The 17,941-nt window shown below is 32.7% G+C and overlaps 1 protein-coding gene across 1 annotated transcript in view; it reads right to left on the bottom strand.

Annotated features, from left to right (window-relative positions):
- The window catches only part of LOC139503799 (uncharacterized), a 32,642-nt gene extending 18,353 nt beyond the window's left edge, over positions 1–14,289 (bottom strand). The window contains exons 1-7 of the mRNA XM_071293726.1: positions 14,173–14,289; positions 13,376–13,436; positions 10,534–11,088; positions 4,347–4,424; positions 2,963–3,517; positions 2,171–2,242; positions 470–1,024 (exon numbers count right to left, since the gene is read on the bottom strand). Of these exons, the coding sequence (XP_071149827.1) occupies positions 470–1,024; positions 2,171–2,242; positions 2,963–3,517; positions 4,347–4,424; positions 10,534–11,088; positions 13,376–13,436 (1,876 nt within the window). The 5' untranslated portion in view covers positions 14,173–14,289. The remainder of the gene's footprint in view (positions 1–469; positions 1,025–2,170; positions 2,243–2,962; positions 3,518–4,346; positions 4,425–10,533; positions 11,089–13,375; positions 13,437–14,172) is intronic.
- Positions 14,290–17,941: the final 3,652 nt, after the last annotated feature.

Raw genomic sequence — 17,941 nt, 5'->3', positions numbered from 1 at the left:
CCACTTAACTTCACAAGGGGTGTATTTTTTTCCCTAAAAAAATATTTTGATCCACAATTTGTTGAATAAAAATTGTTCTGTTTCCAGATTTTCCGCTTGCCTTTCAGTATTAAATTTTGAAAACAATAATTTGATTGTTTGCGTCAAAACAATTAAACAAATGCGCGTGCTATGCTCGAAATAAATTCTGACTCGGACTAAAATCCTTACCCCTTTTTTTCGAGTTAAATGGTTGCTCTCTAACAAAACAAACAATCTTTTAATGGAAAGGGAAATTTTGTATTGATCATTCTTTGATTTTCATGTATTTTCTTTTTTTTTAGAAAACGGACACAAACAGTCGCGTATTCGGCTTACATAATAAACTGAAAAAGAACGATTCTATAGGTCTACTTGAAACCTAACCTTGTAAAACATATAAGCCTACTTCGATTCGTCAAACTATCACTAAAATGATAGAGGTACTTACCCATACAAATCAGATCTCTAAGTTGCTGAATAATAGTTGTGAGCGACCTGTAATCTGCCACTTCAAAGTATTTGTTCTTGGTAGCGATGTCACGGATTTCATCTTTAAACATACTGGAACCACCAATACCGACTGTGATAATAATAGCACCCTCGGCCTTTGCTCTCGCTGCTTGAATTTTAGTTTGACCAGGATTTGTTGATTTTCCATCAGTTACGATAATCATAACTTTGGGTGCGTCATATCGACCTTGGTTCCGGAACATCTGTCTCATAGTATCAACACCCAATGCTGTGTTGGTTCCCTGTTTAGGTTGCTTCAAACTTTTAGTCATAGCCATCAATAACGGCTTTGATTTAAAGGGGTTCAGAGGAACCTTTTCGTTTATAAAAGTACTGTATACTACTATACCAGCATGTATACCCTCCGGGGTGATATATAGGTTATTTATAAGGTTAGCTACGAAATTAAGTCCCTTTGGCCAATCTCCAGAGGAAATACTTTTTGACCCGTCAATCACGAAACCAACATCAGCAGCGACGTCACAAATAAGACCTGAAACATAAGACGTAGTGGTCATCAGACGTATTTTCAAAATACTTTCTGCTTCTCTGCTACGGAGTTTTTTTGGTTCGTAGTTAAACAGTTTTGTCTCTTGTGTTCGATAGTACATTGTATCTTTTCGTAAAAAAACACATGTCGATGTATATGATACGTTTTCGTTCATTCAGAATTTTTAAATGAAAAGTCATCCGGAGCAAAATAGGTTTGATGAGTGTCTGTACGCTTTTAATTTTTTAGAACGTTTTTCTCTATTCTTAAACTTCCAACACCCAATTATTCTCTATTCTTTTCTTCCCCTTTATTCTGCACAGGTGTCATATAATGTGCAGAATTCAGAACCTAATGCATCCTGGGTAATATTTCCAAAAGTGCACACAAAAATGTTGTGATGGGTTTAAAACGAGATAAACAATAGAAATTCAACCAATGACGTAACGATATTTTCATTTTGGGGTAGGAACAATGAAATAACCCATGATTCTTTAGATTCTGAAACGGCATATTCTGTATTCCGTAAACCCCATCCACACCCTCAGTCTTTCATAACGAGAAATAATTGGATGTCGCTTGATATCAACTCGGAATTATTTTATTAAAATTATAAAATTATAATGATAAAAGAGCCTTGTATGACAAAGTTTTATGTATTTGTAAAAAATGCATTGACGTTAAGGGCAAACGATAATGTTTCGATCCCATTGTGATTTTTACGAAAATTTGCAAACAAGATATTTTTCACCTACATTGTAAGCAGTTCAAATATGTAATGAAGACATATACCTTTATGTGCTACTTTAAGCGAAAAAAGAGGACACATTTTAGACATTTACTCAAAGCACCAGACTGGTGCTTCACAATGAACCTTTTATACTTTAACTGGCAATAGAATATTAATGATCGTTTTCATTGGGAAAAATACAACACAATTTGATACATTTCCTTTAAGGGGGTACTTTATTTCTTTATTCTTAATTTTGTATACCCCTTTTCTCTTTTCTATGTAATTAGGCCCTTTGTTCTCTAATCGTTAATTCTTTGCCAATTTTGCTATATTTTCTGTTTCCCCCCTTTATTCTGCTTTTTTTTGCCGTTATTTTTTATTCAGTAAACCCCGTGCAGACCCCCTTATAATCTCACCTGGTGGATACGGTACGTTGATCGTAGCTGGTGTTGTCGTTGTTGTTGTCGTAGATGTCGTCGTTGTTATGGCTGGAAAAGAAATAGATTTTTTTAACATAAAATTAAAAATGGAAATTGAGAACATGTCAAAGAGACAACCGACCAAAGAGCAGATAACCTCCGAAGGCCACCAATGGTTCTTCAATGCCGCGTGCAGATCCCGCACACGGAAGTTGGCCTCATACATTGATAGTTTTTTGTTGTTGTTTTTTTTTAAAGTAGACAATTTAACATTCAAAATTATAAAACGACGAATCCCCAACGCTTCTCATTCAAAGTTGAATTCTTCAATATTTGATTTTAATTTTCTAACGAGATGCTATCGACTATCGTTTGAAAGAAACAGCATTACATCATTTGTAAGACATAAAATATTTACCCAAAACGAAGTTGTATTTCTATAAGCTAAAATCCAATTAAATCAAAGCGTGACAAGTTTGTTCAATTAAAAAAAGTTTCAAGTATCGTTTGTTTTTCATCAATTGTACATATGCAGTTGTATGTTCTTTTTTTTTTTTGGCATTTGTAAGCCTTTTTAGCTTCATTCTTTATCCATGACGTCTTATAAGAGTACGCTTTACACATTTGGATATAGTTTTGGAATAGCAAAATGAGGTCTTACCGAAACAATTACTAACTAACGCATGTGTTTAAAAGATTCTACATGCGTAACATAAACTAAAGTATATAATGATCTATAATTATACTGGCTTTTCTATCATTGCCGGTAACCATCAAAATGGTGCTTACATTGACAAATCAAATTCCTCATTGCAGTTATAATCAATTCCAAATCTTGAAATCTGGTAACCTGGAACATTTTCCCTTGGTCACTAGCAATATTTTCCAACTCGTCCTTGAACATTGCACTTCCCACACCAATGGCAATAACAGTCAGTCCTTCTGCCTTAGCCAAAGATGCTTGCAAAGATGTGAGAGCGGGTGAGGCGGATCGACCATCGGTAACCACGACCATGATTTTAGGGGCGAAAGAACGTCCTTCTTCTCGCATCATTTTGCGCACGCGTTCAATACCCAAAGCGGTATTAGTTCCAACTTTTGGATGTCGTAAATTGTTTGCTAAAATTTTCAATAAATCTTTTGATCTTGATGGTTGTAGATGGACTATGTCTCCAATAACAGTACTAAATACAACAATACCAACATGTATAAACTCTTTTCCAATTTCAAAATTATCTATCATGTTTGCTACAAAATTCTTTTGTTTCCGAAAGTCTGCATTGCTCATACTGTTTGATCCATCAATCAAAAATACGATATCCCCAGGCACATTACAAACCTTATCTGCAAAAACAAGATTTTCAAGATTTTTATTCATAACCTTTCTTTTGAACTTGTACGTTACATAAAGACAGCAAACCAGTAAATTTGTTCTTGCTTGGATTCATTACGTAATAAACTTTGATCTAAGAGCAGAAACATTAGCATTTTTACAGATAAACAATATATGGAACTCATCACCTATTCCCTCATTGTTCACATTCTAAGGTCCCTGGCAATTCCCGCACATCTCCTAGTCTCACTAGGTGATTTCAGATTCGAACATCGAAGTTTAGAAATATAATATCTGTCCCTAGGTAATAATCGTTATAAATATATCAAAACCAAAGTACGAACTATTCTAAAAGAATAATCAAGAAAAACAACATTTTTTTTTAGTGTGTTCGTTTTTCACAAATCAAATCAGTTAATTTATGTGATAATTAATTTTTGATATGGAAATTGAACTTGCAGTAAACTATATCCCTTTATTACAGCTTTTTTCCTAATGCATGTAGAGTAAAACTTTGGTAGGCTTACTTGCTTTGTTTGTATAATTGTTTATTCAAGCTTTGTAATTAAGATTGACATCTCCAAACAATATATATGACATAATTAAACCTGTATATATAATATTTAAATTCAATTGGACATTTTCCCAAATAACTGTACAATATACAAACAAAGCAATCAAGCTAACCAAAGTCTTCATCTACATGCTGTAGGAAAAAAGCTGTAAAACCCCTCATATATTGTCTGGGGTATCTTACATGTTAACGATCAGTTGTTCTGTTTCCCTCAATTATTTTATTGAATAAATAATCATGCCATACGAGGCGTAGCCGAGACTTACCGGTGGGATTGGCAACGTGTATCGATGGAAGAGTTACCATTTGTGTTTGTAATGGTGGACTTGTAGTTGTTGTAATTACTGAAAGAAATGTTTGAAAATATGAAAGTAAGAAATATACATAATTTATATATCTATATATCAAATAAAATGAGGTCGAAATTGTTCATCAATTATCCCATAGTTAAAATATGTATGTTATTTTCTCTTTCAGAATACGATGTTTAAATTTTGGATCATATTCTAAAGACAGTATACCAAAAATGTTGATCTTTTTGAACAACACCCTAAGTATATATATTGGAATTCCAATCAATGACATTTAGTTTATCCTGACTTTTTTTTACCTAAATTGTCGTCCTGACTTTTTTTTTTGCAAGTGTCACATCCTGCCTTTTTTTTTACTCAAAACTCCTGTCCTGCCTATTTTTTTCAAATTTCATCCTAGCCCCCCCCCCCCCCCCCCCCCACCCATATGGTAGCTCCCTAAAAGACCGTATTTGTTTCGATTCAAATCAACTCAAAATAAAAACATACACACTTAAAGACCACAGTCATTATTAGATACAAATATTAGCTTTTCTAAAAGCGTGATTAAGGTGCGCATCTATAGATTGTGAGAAGTACAAATGCGTGCTACTTGAAGGTAGTGTACGGTTTGGTATAGGCTAACGACTATTTCTAGGAGGAAGCTTGAATTATATTATAGGTTATGACTCTTTATTGCTACGAAAATTTAGTATAGAATGTTCAAATCTTAATTTCATTGACCTATTATAATTTCTTACATTTTTAAATATATTTGACCCTTTATTCTCAATAGTTTGCCCATTATTTTCTATTCTATAAACCCTTTCAAAGCATTCTAATATGAAGAGAGTATGAGTTTATCTTTTTATTGACACTTCTTCTTGGGTTTTTTTCGCTAAAGGATTCAAAACATTCGTCTTCAGATTGAGAACAAACATAAAACAATATAATATCCTTACCCAAGATATAATAAAATTGATTACAGTGCGTTTAAAAATACATTGAAAAATTCTTTATCTCATAAAAATTTGAAAAATTCCGTTGTAAAGTTTTTTTTACTCATTTGCAATGTAGGTGTTAAAGTTTTCTATTTTCTATATATATTTTATGTATTCAATTAATCTTTCTTGGTAGAAACTCAGTCAATCATGTATCGTTAAAAAAAACGGAGTGGCTATTTGTCCGGCTAGCCGGACGAATAGTGCCAGGGCTATTTGTCCGGCCATTGTAATACGCATGTCATATTATGATCGTTCGGAAGTACGTGTAATATAATCTTCAGTAGCACCAGGGGTCGCGTGTAATTCGATCACTGATATTCAATCTTTAAGATCATGGCTGAAAACAACGATATCAAAATTTATGATTTCGGAATTTTTACAATGGAATACTATAGCATGAACTTCAAAGAAGGATATAATCTTATGAAAGGGACTAAAAAATAATTGAAATCACAAGAAAATGGTAAATAAAAGATAATCGATCGGAGAACTATAGTTTTACAAAATTATTCAACTCGCTACAGCTGTATAAATGGTGGAAAAGACTTTCAAATTAAGCAAGAGTAGTTGAGATGGGCATTTACAATGTCATGTCTAACTTAATAAAATTTAATTATATTCCGAAAATGAATCTTGCAAGTAGGCCTCGAAATGGGATACAAAAGGGGGTTGTGGGGGAAGGGGGGTTACAAAAAGTGGGGATATTGGATAATGGATTATAAAAAGTGGGGTAATGAAATATAGCTGCACAACAAAGGTGGGATCTGGAAAAAAAAAGAGGAAAAAGGAGCACACCGTGTCACCCTTATCCCCTCACGTAAATAATAAAAAATCCCACCTAGAATTTCTTCATAAGATTTTGACAGTGTTGTTTACTCTATTTTTTAGGGGGGAGGGGCATTATAGAAAAATCTCCCACCTCTCACCCAAAGTATGGACATCTTTATGTGGAGGGGTCTATAATTCTCTTTGTCAGCTACAGACAAATATATAGTAATTTTGAACCTTTTTCAGCTACACAAAATCTTTTACGTTAACTTAAAATGCACGAGTAAAACACGAACCGAATTTGTTTTACAAGTACTTTCTTTTCTCTTCTTACAATGTAACCATAAATGAAGTAATACTAATAAATATGATTTTCCCCCTAATTATTCGCTATCCACATTGGAATTGTATTAGTATACAGAAAACAACAATTCCTATTACCAGTAACAAGATTAGACCCTAATTATAAAGATTACAGACATTTGCTGCCCCCTGGTGCTGCTGGTGATAATATTACACGCACACACAAATAGTGGCATGCGCATTGTATTGGCCGGACAAATAGTCCTGGTACTATTCGTCCGGCTAGCCGGACAAATAGCAACTGCCTAAAAAAAAACATCAGTGTTACTATGAAAACTAGTATTAAAATTGATCATGATCAGACAATTGTTTTACAATGATATTTTTAACAGGTTTCAGGTATGTTCTTATTATGTTTAAAATTCAGTAAACATATATGTTTATTTTTCAGCTTTTATTAAATAATTTAACAAAATATTTAACTTTGATATGAAAACTACGATATACACTGTAGTTGTTCAAAAATCAATTTCAAATATATTAATTTACGGGATTTACGTAGTATCTAATCTACTGCAATGTAACCAATTATGTTGACCAATAAAAAAACCAAGAATGTGTCCAAAGTACACGGATGCCCCATTTGCATTAGCATTTTCCATGTTCAATGGACCTTGAGATTGGGTAAAAAATCTAATTTGGCATTAAAGTAGAAAGATCATACAATAGGGAACATGTGTACTAAGTTTCAAGTTGATTGGACTTTAACTTCATTAAAAACTACCTTGACCAAAAACTTTAACCTGAAACTCGCACTTTCATTTTTTCAGTAGACCGTGAAATTGGGGTCAAAAGAAAATTAGAGAAATCATATCATAAGGAACATGTATATCAAGTTTCAAGTTGGTCTGACCTCAGCTTCATCAAAAACTACCTTGACCAAACACTTAAACCTGAAGCGGGATGAACGGATGGACGGACGAACGAACGAACGGACGTACCGAGTAGAAGACATAATGCCCCTCTACAATCGAAGGTGGGACATAAAAACATATTTTAATGGTATTTGTTAACGGTTTGTAATTATCAAATTTAAATCAATATGTGTGATTCTGTATTTTGATTTTTTTTTTATAATAAATTGTAAATTATGTTGTACCTTGCCATCTATCATTAACAAGCATGTTTACATGACAATTAATCATGTTATTCATGTTTAAAAGTTGATGGAGCATATTATTCATTTTGATATTAATAGTGTTTAACAATACTTTATAAAGTTTATATATCAATTATGATAGTTAATACTAATAAGGGGTAAATAATGGTTCTTGTAGAAATTAATAACACGGTGTTTCAATTAATTATCACGGTAATTGCATGGTTTAGAAGGGTGTTACGTTAGGATTAACTTTCCGAAGCAAGATCGTAGCCTTTACGAACTTTTCCGCACTATTGCTGTCACTTGCCGAGGTTTTTTTTTCTTGATTCGGTCTTTGCTTGGAAGTTTGGACGAATTTAACCACTGCTAAAATTTGAGAAACCTATACTTTCATAAAAGACGGCTTATTTCAAATGTGAAGAATTTTAAAAACATCAACAGTTTGATGTTTAACATAGGGATAATGATCACGTTTTGATAGCATAAAATGTTTTTTCCTTAAAATTAACATATCTTCAGCAGTTTTTTTTTTTTGTATGTTTTTGTCTTTTTTGAAAATATACTATTTTTCTTCATATATCATATATTCGATTAAAAAAAAAGAACTTGTATGGTCTTCTAAATCAAATTGAAATTAAAATGATTGGAAAAACTCAACAAACAAGGTCGGTTTTCAATGACATAACTAATCCACAAACAATACTAAAACATGACATAAATCTTGTACTATGTTTGTCGATCAGGACATGTTTTATGTCATGTGTAATTGAATTAGATAACTTATGTTCTGCAATACACAATTATTTTCCTTTTTCCCACAGATAAAATAGTGTGAAGAGAGTGATAAAAGTCACTTTTAGTCAAAACAACTTGAATGTAACGGTTTTGGTACGAAACAGTGGTGTGAAAACAACGTATAAAAGAATATTAAAATACATACTTATGACATGCATGCAGTCAAGGGGACACTTTTCGTGTAACCTGTGCCAGAACGGCAACTGATATTTTATTATCATATATCATAAACATATATATAGAAATAAACACATAGTTTTGAAACTTAAAATAGGTATAGGAAGATGACGTGGCATGAGTGACAATGAGACAACTCTCCATCAATAAAAATTTATAACTCTCGCTGGTTTTGATGTAAATACAAAAATCAACAAGTCTGTGTTGTGTGTTCGTTCGTCTGTAGGTTCGAAAATTTATAAAAGTAAACAATTATAGGTCAAGGTAAAATGTACGCTTTGTATTGCATAAGTGTGAAAGATTTTCGAAACCTAAAAAAAAGAATTACTTAAAATTATGTGTTGCTCATCATTTTGTTCTTAGAGTTCGAAACTCATTCTACACAATTCATCAACGGTTCATAAAACAATTCTAACATTAAGATGAGTAACCTGGTCCTTTTTTTTTAAGTTCCAGAGTTATGCCTCTCGTTCATAAAACAATTCTAACATTAAGATGAGTAACCTGGTCCTTTTTTTTTAAGTTCCAGAGTTATGCCTCTCTGCAGTTGGACAACTTTTATACTATTCAGTATGTGCCTATCTCTTTCCTATTTGCTTAAAGAAATGTTCATAGAACAAAGTAAATTAATATACGATACTGATATCAAGCTGTAGATATAAGAAGTTGGGGTATGAGTGCCAATGAGTCAGCTTTCCATCCAAGTCACAATTTATAAAAGTACATTATAGGTCAAAAACACGGAGCCTTGATTCACACCGAACAGCAAGCTATAAAGGACCCAACAAATCACTTGTGTAAAACCATTCAAACGGGAAATCCAACGGTATAATCTATGTAAAAGACGAGAAACGTTCACACTTGTAGGGCAACTTGGTATCAGCAAATCTGAGAGCAACATATTCCACGAGCTTCGTAATGTGTTTATGAAACTTTGTGTGCTCATATCGACATTTACCTCAAAAACTAACCAAACCTTTAAACAGACTTATTCAGAAGGGATATAGTTACGATATTATTGTCGGTTCATAAAAGATGGCATTTGGTATTTCTATATTGATTCACTCATAGTGTCTTTGCATCGGGAATAACCATATTTATCCTAAAACCAGTTGTTGGCATGATACGGGTTATGTTCCTCTCATATATTTTATGATGGTATGATACTAAACCTCTAACGGGAGGGATTGTGCCTGATATTCATATGATGAAGAGATAACTGGAGGAATTGTGATTGGTTTTCATATGATTGAGACATAATCTATCTTATACAAACACCAGATGTTGTTTTTATTTAAAGCATACTAATCTTTTAAAGTTTTTTGTTGGAAAAATAAATATGGGGGAAAATATGTTGAAAGACATCTAATGGTCTGAAGAATATTTGTTAATTTGGTTCTTCTTTGGTTTTAGTAGTTTTGCTTTCTCTTGAGGTGAACATAGTTATTACACAAATAAACCCGTGACAATACTTCTTCTATTAGTACCAAGTTGATTAGAATCCGACCTGAAATAACCTTACAATATTTGTTTTAAAAACAGTAGCAGTCTTATATTAAATATACAGTGAAACCTGTTTAAACCGAGCCTATTCGGGACTTAGGATTTTGTTCTATTTTGACCTATGTTCCGTTTTATCAGGTTCACAACGCATATAATTTGATATGACGGTACTTACGAACATGTTTGGTTTAGACAGGATTTCGGCTTATACAGGATTCGGTTTAGTCAGGTTTCACTGTATAGAAAAACAAATAAAAAAGATCTTCCTCCTTCCATCTTCATAGAGAGAAATATGAGAGAAATGTATAAAATTCATGGTTTAAGTTGGTCCGTCCAGCCCACAACACACACATACACACAACCACGCACTTTAAAATTTGGGGCAAATTTCAAATAGTTAACAACATTCTGAACCATACTACTAGTACTTTAAAGATAAACAGATAATTACCTTGACAAACCATGTTTCTGATCTCAGATATTAATCCTTGTAGAGTTATATATGAGGTTGCAGTGTAAACTTTCCTTGGACTGGATGCAATCTGTCTCAATTCGTCTTTAAAAATCTGTTTTCCGACACCCAAAGCTAGGATACGAATCCCTTCAATTTTCGCCAATTCTGCTTGAGAATGCGTATCACGCGGAGAATCAGAGCTTCCGTCGGTGATCACAATTAGAATTTTTGGCACACCTTGTCTTCCATCTTTTTTAAATTGTTCTCTGGCATATTGGATACCCTTTGCAGTGTTCGTAGAATGCTTAGGTTGCCGAAGAGACGTTGAGATAATCTCTAACATTGTTTTGGGTTTAAAAGGTGCGAAACTAACATAGTCTCCAATATTTGAACTGTACACTACAATTCCCATATGAATAGCGTCGGGAGCTACATCAAATTGTTTGATCAGCTGTTTCACAAATGTCTTGGCATTTGTCCAATCTCTGTCTTGTATGCTGTCCGACCCATCTAATAAAATTAAAATGTCAGCCGGAACATAACAGTTTAGACCTACAAAAATAAAACTAAAATGCCAGCCGGACAATAAAGTTTGAACCTTCAAAATAATTCTAGAATACAATATTGTTTTCTTTTCATCGTTTCAAATGGATTAGTTTAAAACATGGACAATTCTTAGTACAACATTTAATTCGGAAAACATGCTGTAATTCGCAGCCTCGGATAACTCAATCGGTCGAATAGGTTTGTGGGTTCTTCCGACTCATCCACTTATGGAGGTTCGACTGTTTTCCTTTCTGTAGTATTTAAAGCAAATAACCCCCAACCACCCAAATCCCCCTCCATCGATTTCATTTAAAATAAACCAGGCCTTACAATCCTAAAATTTTGGAGTATGATTTTAATACTCAGATTCAGAAATCTACCAATCAAAACACTGGATTTGCATGCAGTTTCGACAAGAAATTTTGTTCTCCTAGTACGGGGTAAAATTTAAGGACTTAAAGATCTATCCTATTTACAAAAGACCAACAAATTACTTGAATTTTTTAAGATTTAGAAATAGAACAAAATCCAAAAAAAAATCAATAAAAATTATTCAAGATTGAAATAAACATTTCGTCGCATTCTCATCGCTCTCATCATTTTATCAAAGAAAGTGAATACATTTGTTATAATTTTTACAGTTGTATAGAGTTTACAACTAAAAAAAAAACTGAAATAAAAGAAAATATTGATATTAACCCCGCCACATTATGTATGTATGTGCCTGTCCCAAGTCAGGAGCCTGTAATTTAGTGGTTGTCGTTTGTTTATGTGTTTCAAATTTGTTTTTCGTTCATTTTCATAATATATAAATAAGGCCGTTAGTTTTCTCGTTTGAATTGTTTTACATTGTCATTTCGGTTTTTTTTTTTTTATAGATAACTATATAGTATGGGCTTTACTCATTGTTGAACGCCGTACAGTGACCTATAGTTGTTAATTTATGTGTCATGTTTGTCTCTTGAAGAGAGTTGTCGCATTGGCAATCATACCACATCTTTTTTTTTTATATATATGTACGGTGCATATGTTTCTTTTCAATATTTGTATGCGAACAGAAATCTTAAAATGGATCGAAAAAACAATACATTTAACATTTTATTCGACATATAATGTAATTGCTTCAATTTTTATTTCAATGTTTTTGTTAAAACATATTATGAAAAAAATAAACATTTATTTACATCGAATCGTATGAATCACACACGTTGTAAAAAAGAGCGGTGTCATGTTTTTTTGTTTAAATAGTATTATCTTGTACATTTTTGTACTTTGATTTTTGGTTGACCTTCTCTACACGAAATGTTGTCAATCTCTCGAACTGAATAACTGTTTAATGGGACCGAACTTCCGTAATGGTTGTTAAATTTCATAAAATATAATTTTCAAGTGCAAATTGCAATTTATCTGATTTTTTATAAAGAGAGTGGAATAATGATTTGAAGTCGACATGCCCACAGCTGTCGTTCTCTTACGAAACGCAAAGATACAACGGTTTTAAGTATTTTTCATATACAGAAAAAGGACAGCCTTGCCACAGAATTGAGATTGTTGGTTTTGTTTGTTTTGTTTGACATTTTATTCATTTATGCTGAATGTAAAATTATTTCAACTCTAGTTATATGTCGATTTACATCAGCAGATTCGCATTTCATTGGTACCAGACAACAATGGGTTGTTATGGTAAGAGGACCAGTTTTCAATGTGTTTGTTATCACAATTGTGCAGAAGATATTAAATTGACAATCCAAAATCGTAGGCCTATGAAAAAACTGACATTACTATGGGAAACAAGCGAAAAAAGACGAAAAGACAAACGACTTTTTAAAACACTACATTGAAAACTAAAAACTGAGCATCATGCACGAACATCAATAAAAAAAAGGGTGTACTACGTTGATTGTGATCATTTTGCTCTACGTGTAGCCCATTGTTGCCCATTGCCAGTATACAATTCATTGTTTAAAGTCATACGGTTGACTATAATTCTACTTTATTTGAACTTTTGATGGATATAGTTGTCTCATTGGCAATTATACCACATCTTCTTATTCTTATGTTACACTTAGCATATATGAGTTCCATTTTCTTATTTTTGTATTGAACTTTAAAACAATAAGAGTTACCGCCCGAGAAAAATATATACACCTAACATATAAGAGTTACATCCCGTGGAAATATATACTCCGAACATATGAGAGTTACCTCCCGTGGAAAATATATACACCGAACATATAAGAGTTACATCCCGTGGAAATATATATGCCCCCCTCTTTAAAACAAATAAACCTACCTTGTTGATGTGTATTCCGTACAATGAGACATAATAAAACTATAAATATCGGTATCTTCATCTGAAAAATAATTAAACTATAAATATTGGTATCTTCATCTGAAAAATAGTCAAACTATCAGTCCACACTAGAATAAACAATAATGTGCTTCTCAAGAAAAAAAACCTTTGATTTTCAAAATATAAAAAAAGGTTTCCAAGTTATTATATTCAATTATTCTATATCAATTAATCGCATCTCTTCATTCATAGTTTAAACGAGGAGCTATTTACAATATACAAACATATAGCTTATGTTTCACTAGCTCAGCTGTCACTTTCAAACAATCAATCTATCAATTTTTAGAAAAATCACAATATAAAAACGTATATATATTTTAGTTTTTCTCGAAACCATTTGCAAAATTTGGTATACAGACTTTCAGATGACTCGAAACTATTTCTGCATTTATATATAAGAATTAAACTGGATGCTAGATCTTTTAAACAGTGAGACCATTTTAATATTACTGATATCACATTGACTGTTTAACAACATAACATAATGCTCTATGAATACTATTGTCATTACCATTATCATTTCATATTTTATCAAAATTGTTATGTTTTATTTTAGTGAAACGCAGTTACTTTTAAATAGAGTTATTGAAATAGTGAAATTTTGATAAAAAGTGATAAAAAATATAGATTGAAAAAACTAATCATTAAAAATAAGATAAACAAGAGAATCTCGAATTATACATATAAAAAAAATAAAATAAAATATAAGAGTAAATTAAAAATACAAAGTTTCATACCGTGGACAAAAGTTACTTTCCGTGTCAGCTTCTCATAACGTCACACAGATCGGTCTCCTCATCAACGTTTGACCATACAGTTCTTAATCATCCCGTTAAAATACATCTCCGTACGGGCAATCACGATTTCTTTGATCCGGATCTGCTCCGGGCATAGCGAATTTGTTCTCTTGTCAAGATGCATTTGCCCAACAGGTAAACAGCGACAGATTCTTCTGTTTCTATTGTAAACGGCATTGGGGCATATAAGGTTGACTGTAAATTTGTTTGAACTTGTTAAAAAAGATGTAACGATGTATTTATCATAATAACATGCCAGAAAATTGATTATTTTAACTTACAATGTTCCGAAGAAGAGAAGACCTTCGTGAACCTCGAGAAAATTAACTCGAGTTACAATAACCTTTATGTTTTTAATCCTTTATTACGATAGAAATTTAAAAAAAAAATAGGTCGTTTATGAGATAAACTTATTCATATTAAAACACAGATGTTGATAATTGTACAAAAAAGGATGTTTAATTAGATTTTGAATATGTTTCCATTATATTTTTGGTAGAATGAAGATGTATATTTGTTCATATCTTATCGCAAAGAAGAGGTCTAATTGGACAACCTTGTCGAATTGTAGTCACTGATTGCGAGTCAGAAGTCCAGACGTTCTCAAGAGTACATTGATTTGCCTGTATGATTCTTTTAAATATTATTTCATAATCTTGTTGTAAAATAAGAGATTGAATAGACAGCCTTGTCGAATGCAAATGTATATACATAAATACATGTATATACCTCATGTTTCATAGTGTCTTTTCTTTTTAAATTGATTTCCAATGTGGAAAACCTATTATAAGACACAAGAACCTCTAAAACCAAAAATGTATACATTAAAGTGCCACCGCTTGAATCTCAATGTTTTGAAAGTGCAAAGCACGTAAAGTATTCGATATTTGCAAGCAGAAATAACAAAATATCAGATTAAAACATCTTACTGAGTCAGGCTAACTTGTCTGATATAAATAGGGTTGACATCTTTTCAAATTTTTTTTCAAATTTTGTTGATATTTTGAGAAACTTGTCAAGTTTCTCAAAATATCAACAAAATTTGAAAAGATGTCAACCCGATTTATATCAGACAAGTTAATCTGACTCAGTTAAGGTTAACTACACAGGAAGTCGTCGTGTGCTGTTGTTACTTTGTGGTGTGATATCTACTCTGAAGTGAGGTTATCGATACATTAAACTTAATTTCTGTAACTGCGAGCATTCTTTGGTTTTATTGTCTTTTATATCGCTACCTAAAAAGAAATTGCATTCATGTATTGAATGTCACCACTATAGAGCTCTATATTAACTTTTATCTGTGAGTCAAACCCCTTTCGTAATGAAAGCCATTTTTAGACATGGCCTTACGAAATGTGAAACAATTCATAAAGGAAAACCAAGGCCTGATTTAACTCTTAACTTGGGGCAGGCACATACATTATAAGAGTAAGTACCATAAATACAATCACATGAGCAAAAAGTAAAATCAGAAAAATACTGAACTCCGGGGTTAATTCAAAACGGATAATACATGTATCTAATTAAATGGCAAAATCAAAAGCTGAAACACATCACACGAATGGATAGCAACAGTTATATTCCTGACTTGGTACAGACATTTTCGTATGTTGACAATGGTGGAATAAACCTGGTATTAAAGCTAGCTAAACCTCTCACTTGGATGACAGTCACATGAAATTCCATTATATTGACTACGATGCGTGAACAAAACAAACAGACAAAATAGGTAAAAATGTCACAAAAAGGGGTACAATTATAGCAACACGATCCCCAACAAAAACTGGTGTGATCTCAGATGATCTTATATTTAACTTCAATGGTATTGTTATACGCAGTCTATAATGGAATGTTAGTACAGTGAAACCCGTTTAAACAGAACCTCTTCGGGACTTAAGGTTTTGTTCGGTTTTATCAGGTTCACAACGCACATAATTTGATATGACGGTGCTTACGAAATGTTTAGTTTCTACAGGTTTTCGGTTTATACAGGATTCGGTTTAGTCAGGTTTCACTGTACATCATAAATACAGTTGACTGGTTCCGTAAGATGACAATAAAACTAAGTTTTTCACACTTTTGTTTTCTCGACTTTTTATTGTTTTGTAAACGTAGATTTGACAGTGGTATTTTAAGACGTGGTGTATAATGGAATGTTAGAACATCATAAATACAGTTGACTGAATCCGTAAGATGACAATAAAACTAAGTTTTTCACACTTCTGTTTTCTCGACTTTTTATTGTTTTGTAAATGTAGTCTTGACAGTGGATTATAAGTTACTTGCTCGGAGCTTTTGATGAGGTTATGGGTCACCGTATGTGATGCGATATGATAAATGGTACTCGACGCCAAAACTTTATCTTCAGGACATTTAGATGTAAGTGTGAATGACCACCAATACCCTAAATTTGCGTCATTAACAAATGGAAGATTTAAACGACCTTGACTGGCTATACAGCCCTTGCACGGTCGGCCCTGGCTTGCGCCTTTTTGGGCATTGATTAATTTAATTTGCGTCATTGTATCGTGGTCGACCTTATCTGCAAAGAATTCCGCTCAAACTGGTGCTAGGGGCATTTTAGATTACAGCATGGAAGTAATATTCCAATATTACTTCCATGATTACAGTGAGGTGAGAGTTTGGTTCCATTTTGAAAACCTCACTTTTGCTTTGACTTTGAGATGAAGAATAGCAAAACATTGTTCTTCATTAAGTTATTATTTGTTGTGATTTTGTATCAAGAATAGATATACTATACATAATTTCTTTCCGTATTATAATTTTTACCAAACTTTTTAATTTTATCACATATTTTCAATCGTGAAAATTGACACAAATTGTTATTGTGTGACAAATCTATTTTAGGAATTGGTTGAATATTTATAGTATGCAAATTCGCTATTTGAACGAAATCTTCCTCTAGAACTTAAAAACATTAAAAATGGTTGTTACATGTAGAACAAAATGGTTTAAAGGTCGGAGTGTACATGTCGATGTATCAATATAATCTAAATCACATTGTAAGACGAACAGTCTGTTATTTAAACAAAAACATGGCGAGGCAGACAACATAATAATAAGCGAACAACCATTTAACTTCAAACGGGGCTGATTTTATTCCCTAAAATAATATTCTGATCCCCAATTTGGTGAAAAAAATATTGTGTCAAGCAAATGACACATGGATTTCCCCATACATTAAAGTGCTAAATTTTGAAGAAGAAAAAATTGATTGATAGCGTTGAAAATAAAAGCGTTTTGCATTCTGACTCAAGCACCCCCTTCCCCTTTTTGAAGTTAAATGGTTCCTCCCTAAATAAATCTGTATATGTATACTCTGCGAAAAAAGAAACGCATACTAATTTTAAAAAAATGCACTTAACAAAAGATCAGTGGCGGATCCAGGGGGGGTCCGGGGGTTGAAACCCCCCCTTTTTTTTTGGCCGATCAATGCATTTGGATGGGAGCATATAGTTGGAACCCCCCCCTTTTACTCTGGGTTGGGAACCCCCTTTTTAAAATGGCTGGATCCGCCACTGAAGATTGTTTCCTTTAAATGCTTGGTATTATATTTGGTATATTCAACTAATAGTTTACACACACATATCATGCAAGATATCGAACAAAGATAATAAACCGGAATAATACTATGAATTGGTTTTATAATCAATGTCACCATGTGCAGCTAACACTGTTTCTGCATCTT

The sequence above is a fragment of the Mytilus edulis genome, chromosome 14 (assembly GCF_963676685.1).
Source record: "Mytilus edulis chromosome 14, xbMytEdul2.2, whole genome shotgun sequence".
Classification (NCBI taxonomy): Eukaryota; Metazoa; Mollusca; class Bivalvia; order Mytilida; family Mytilidae; genus Mytilus; species Mytilus edulis.
This window is presented reverse-complemented; position numbering and strand designations above follow the sequence as displayed.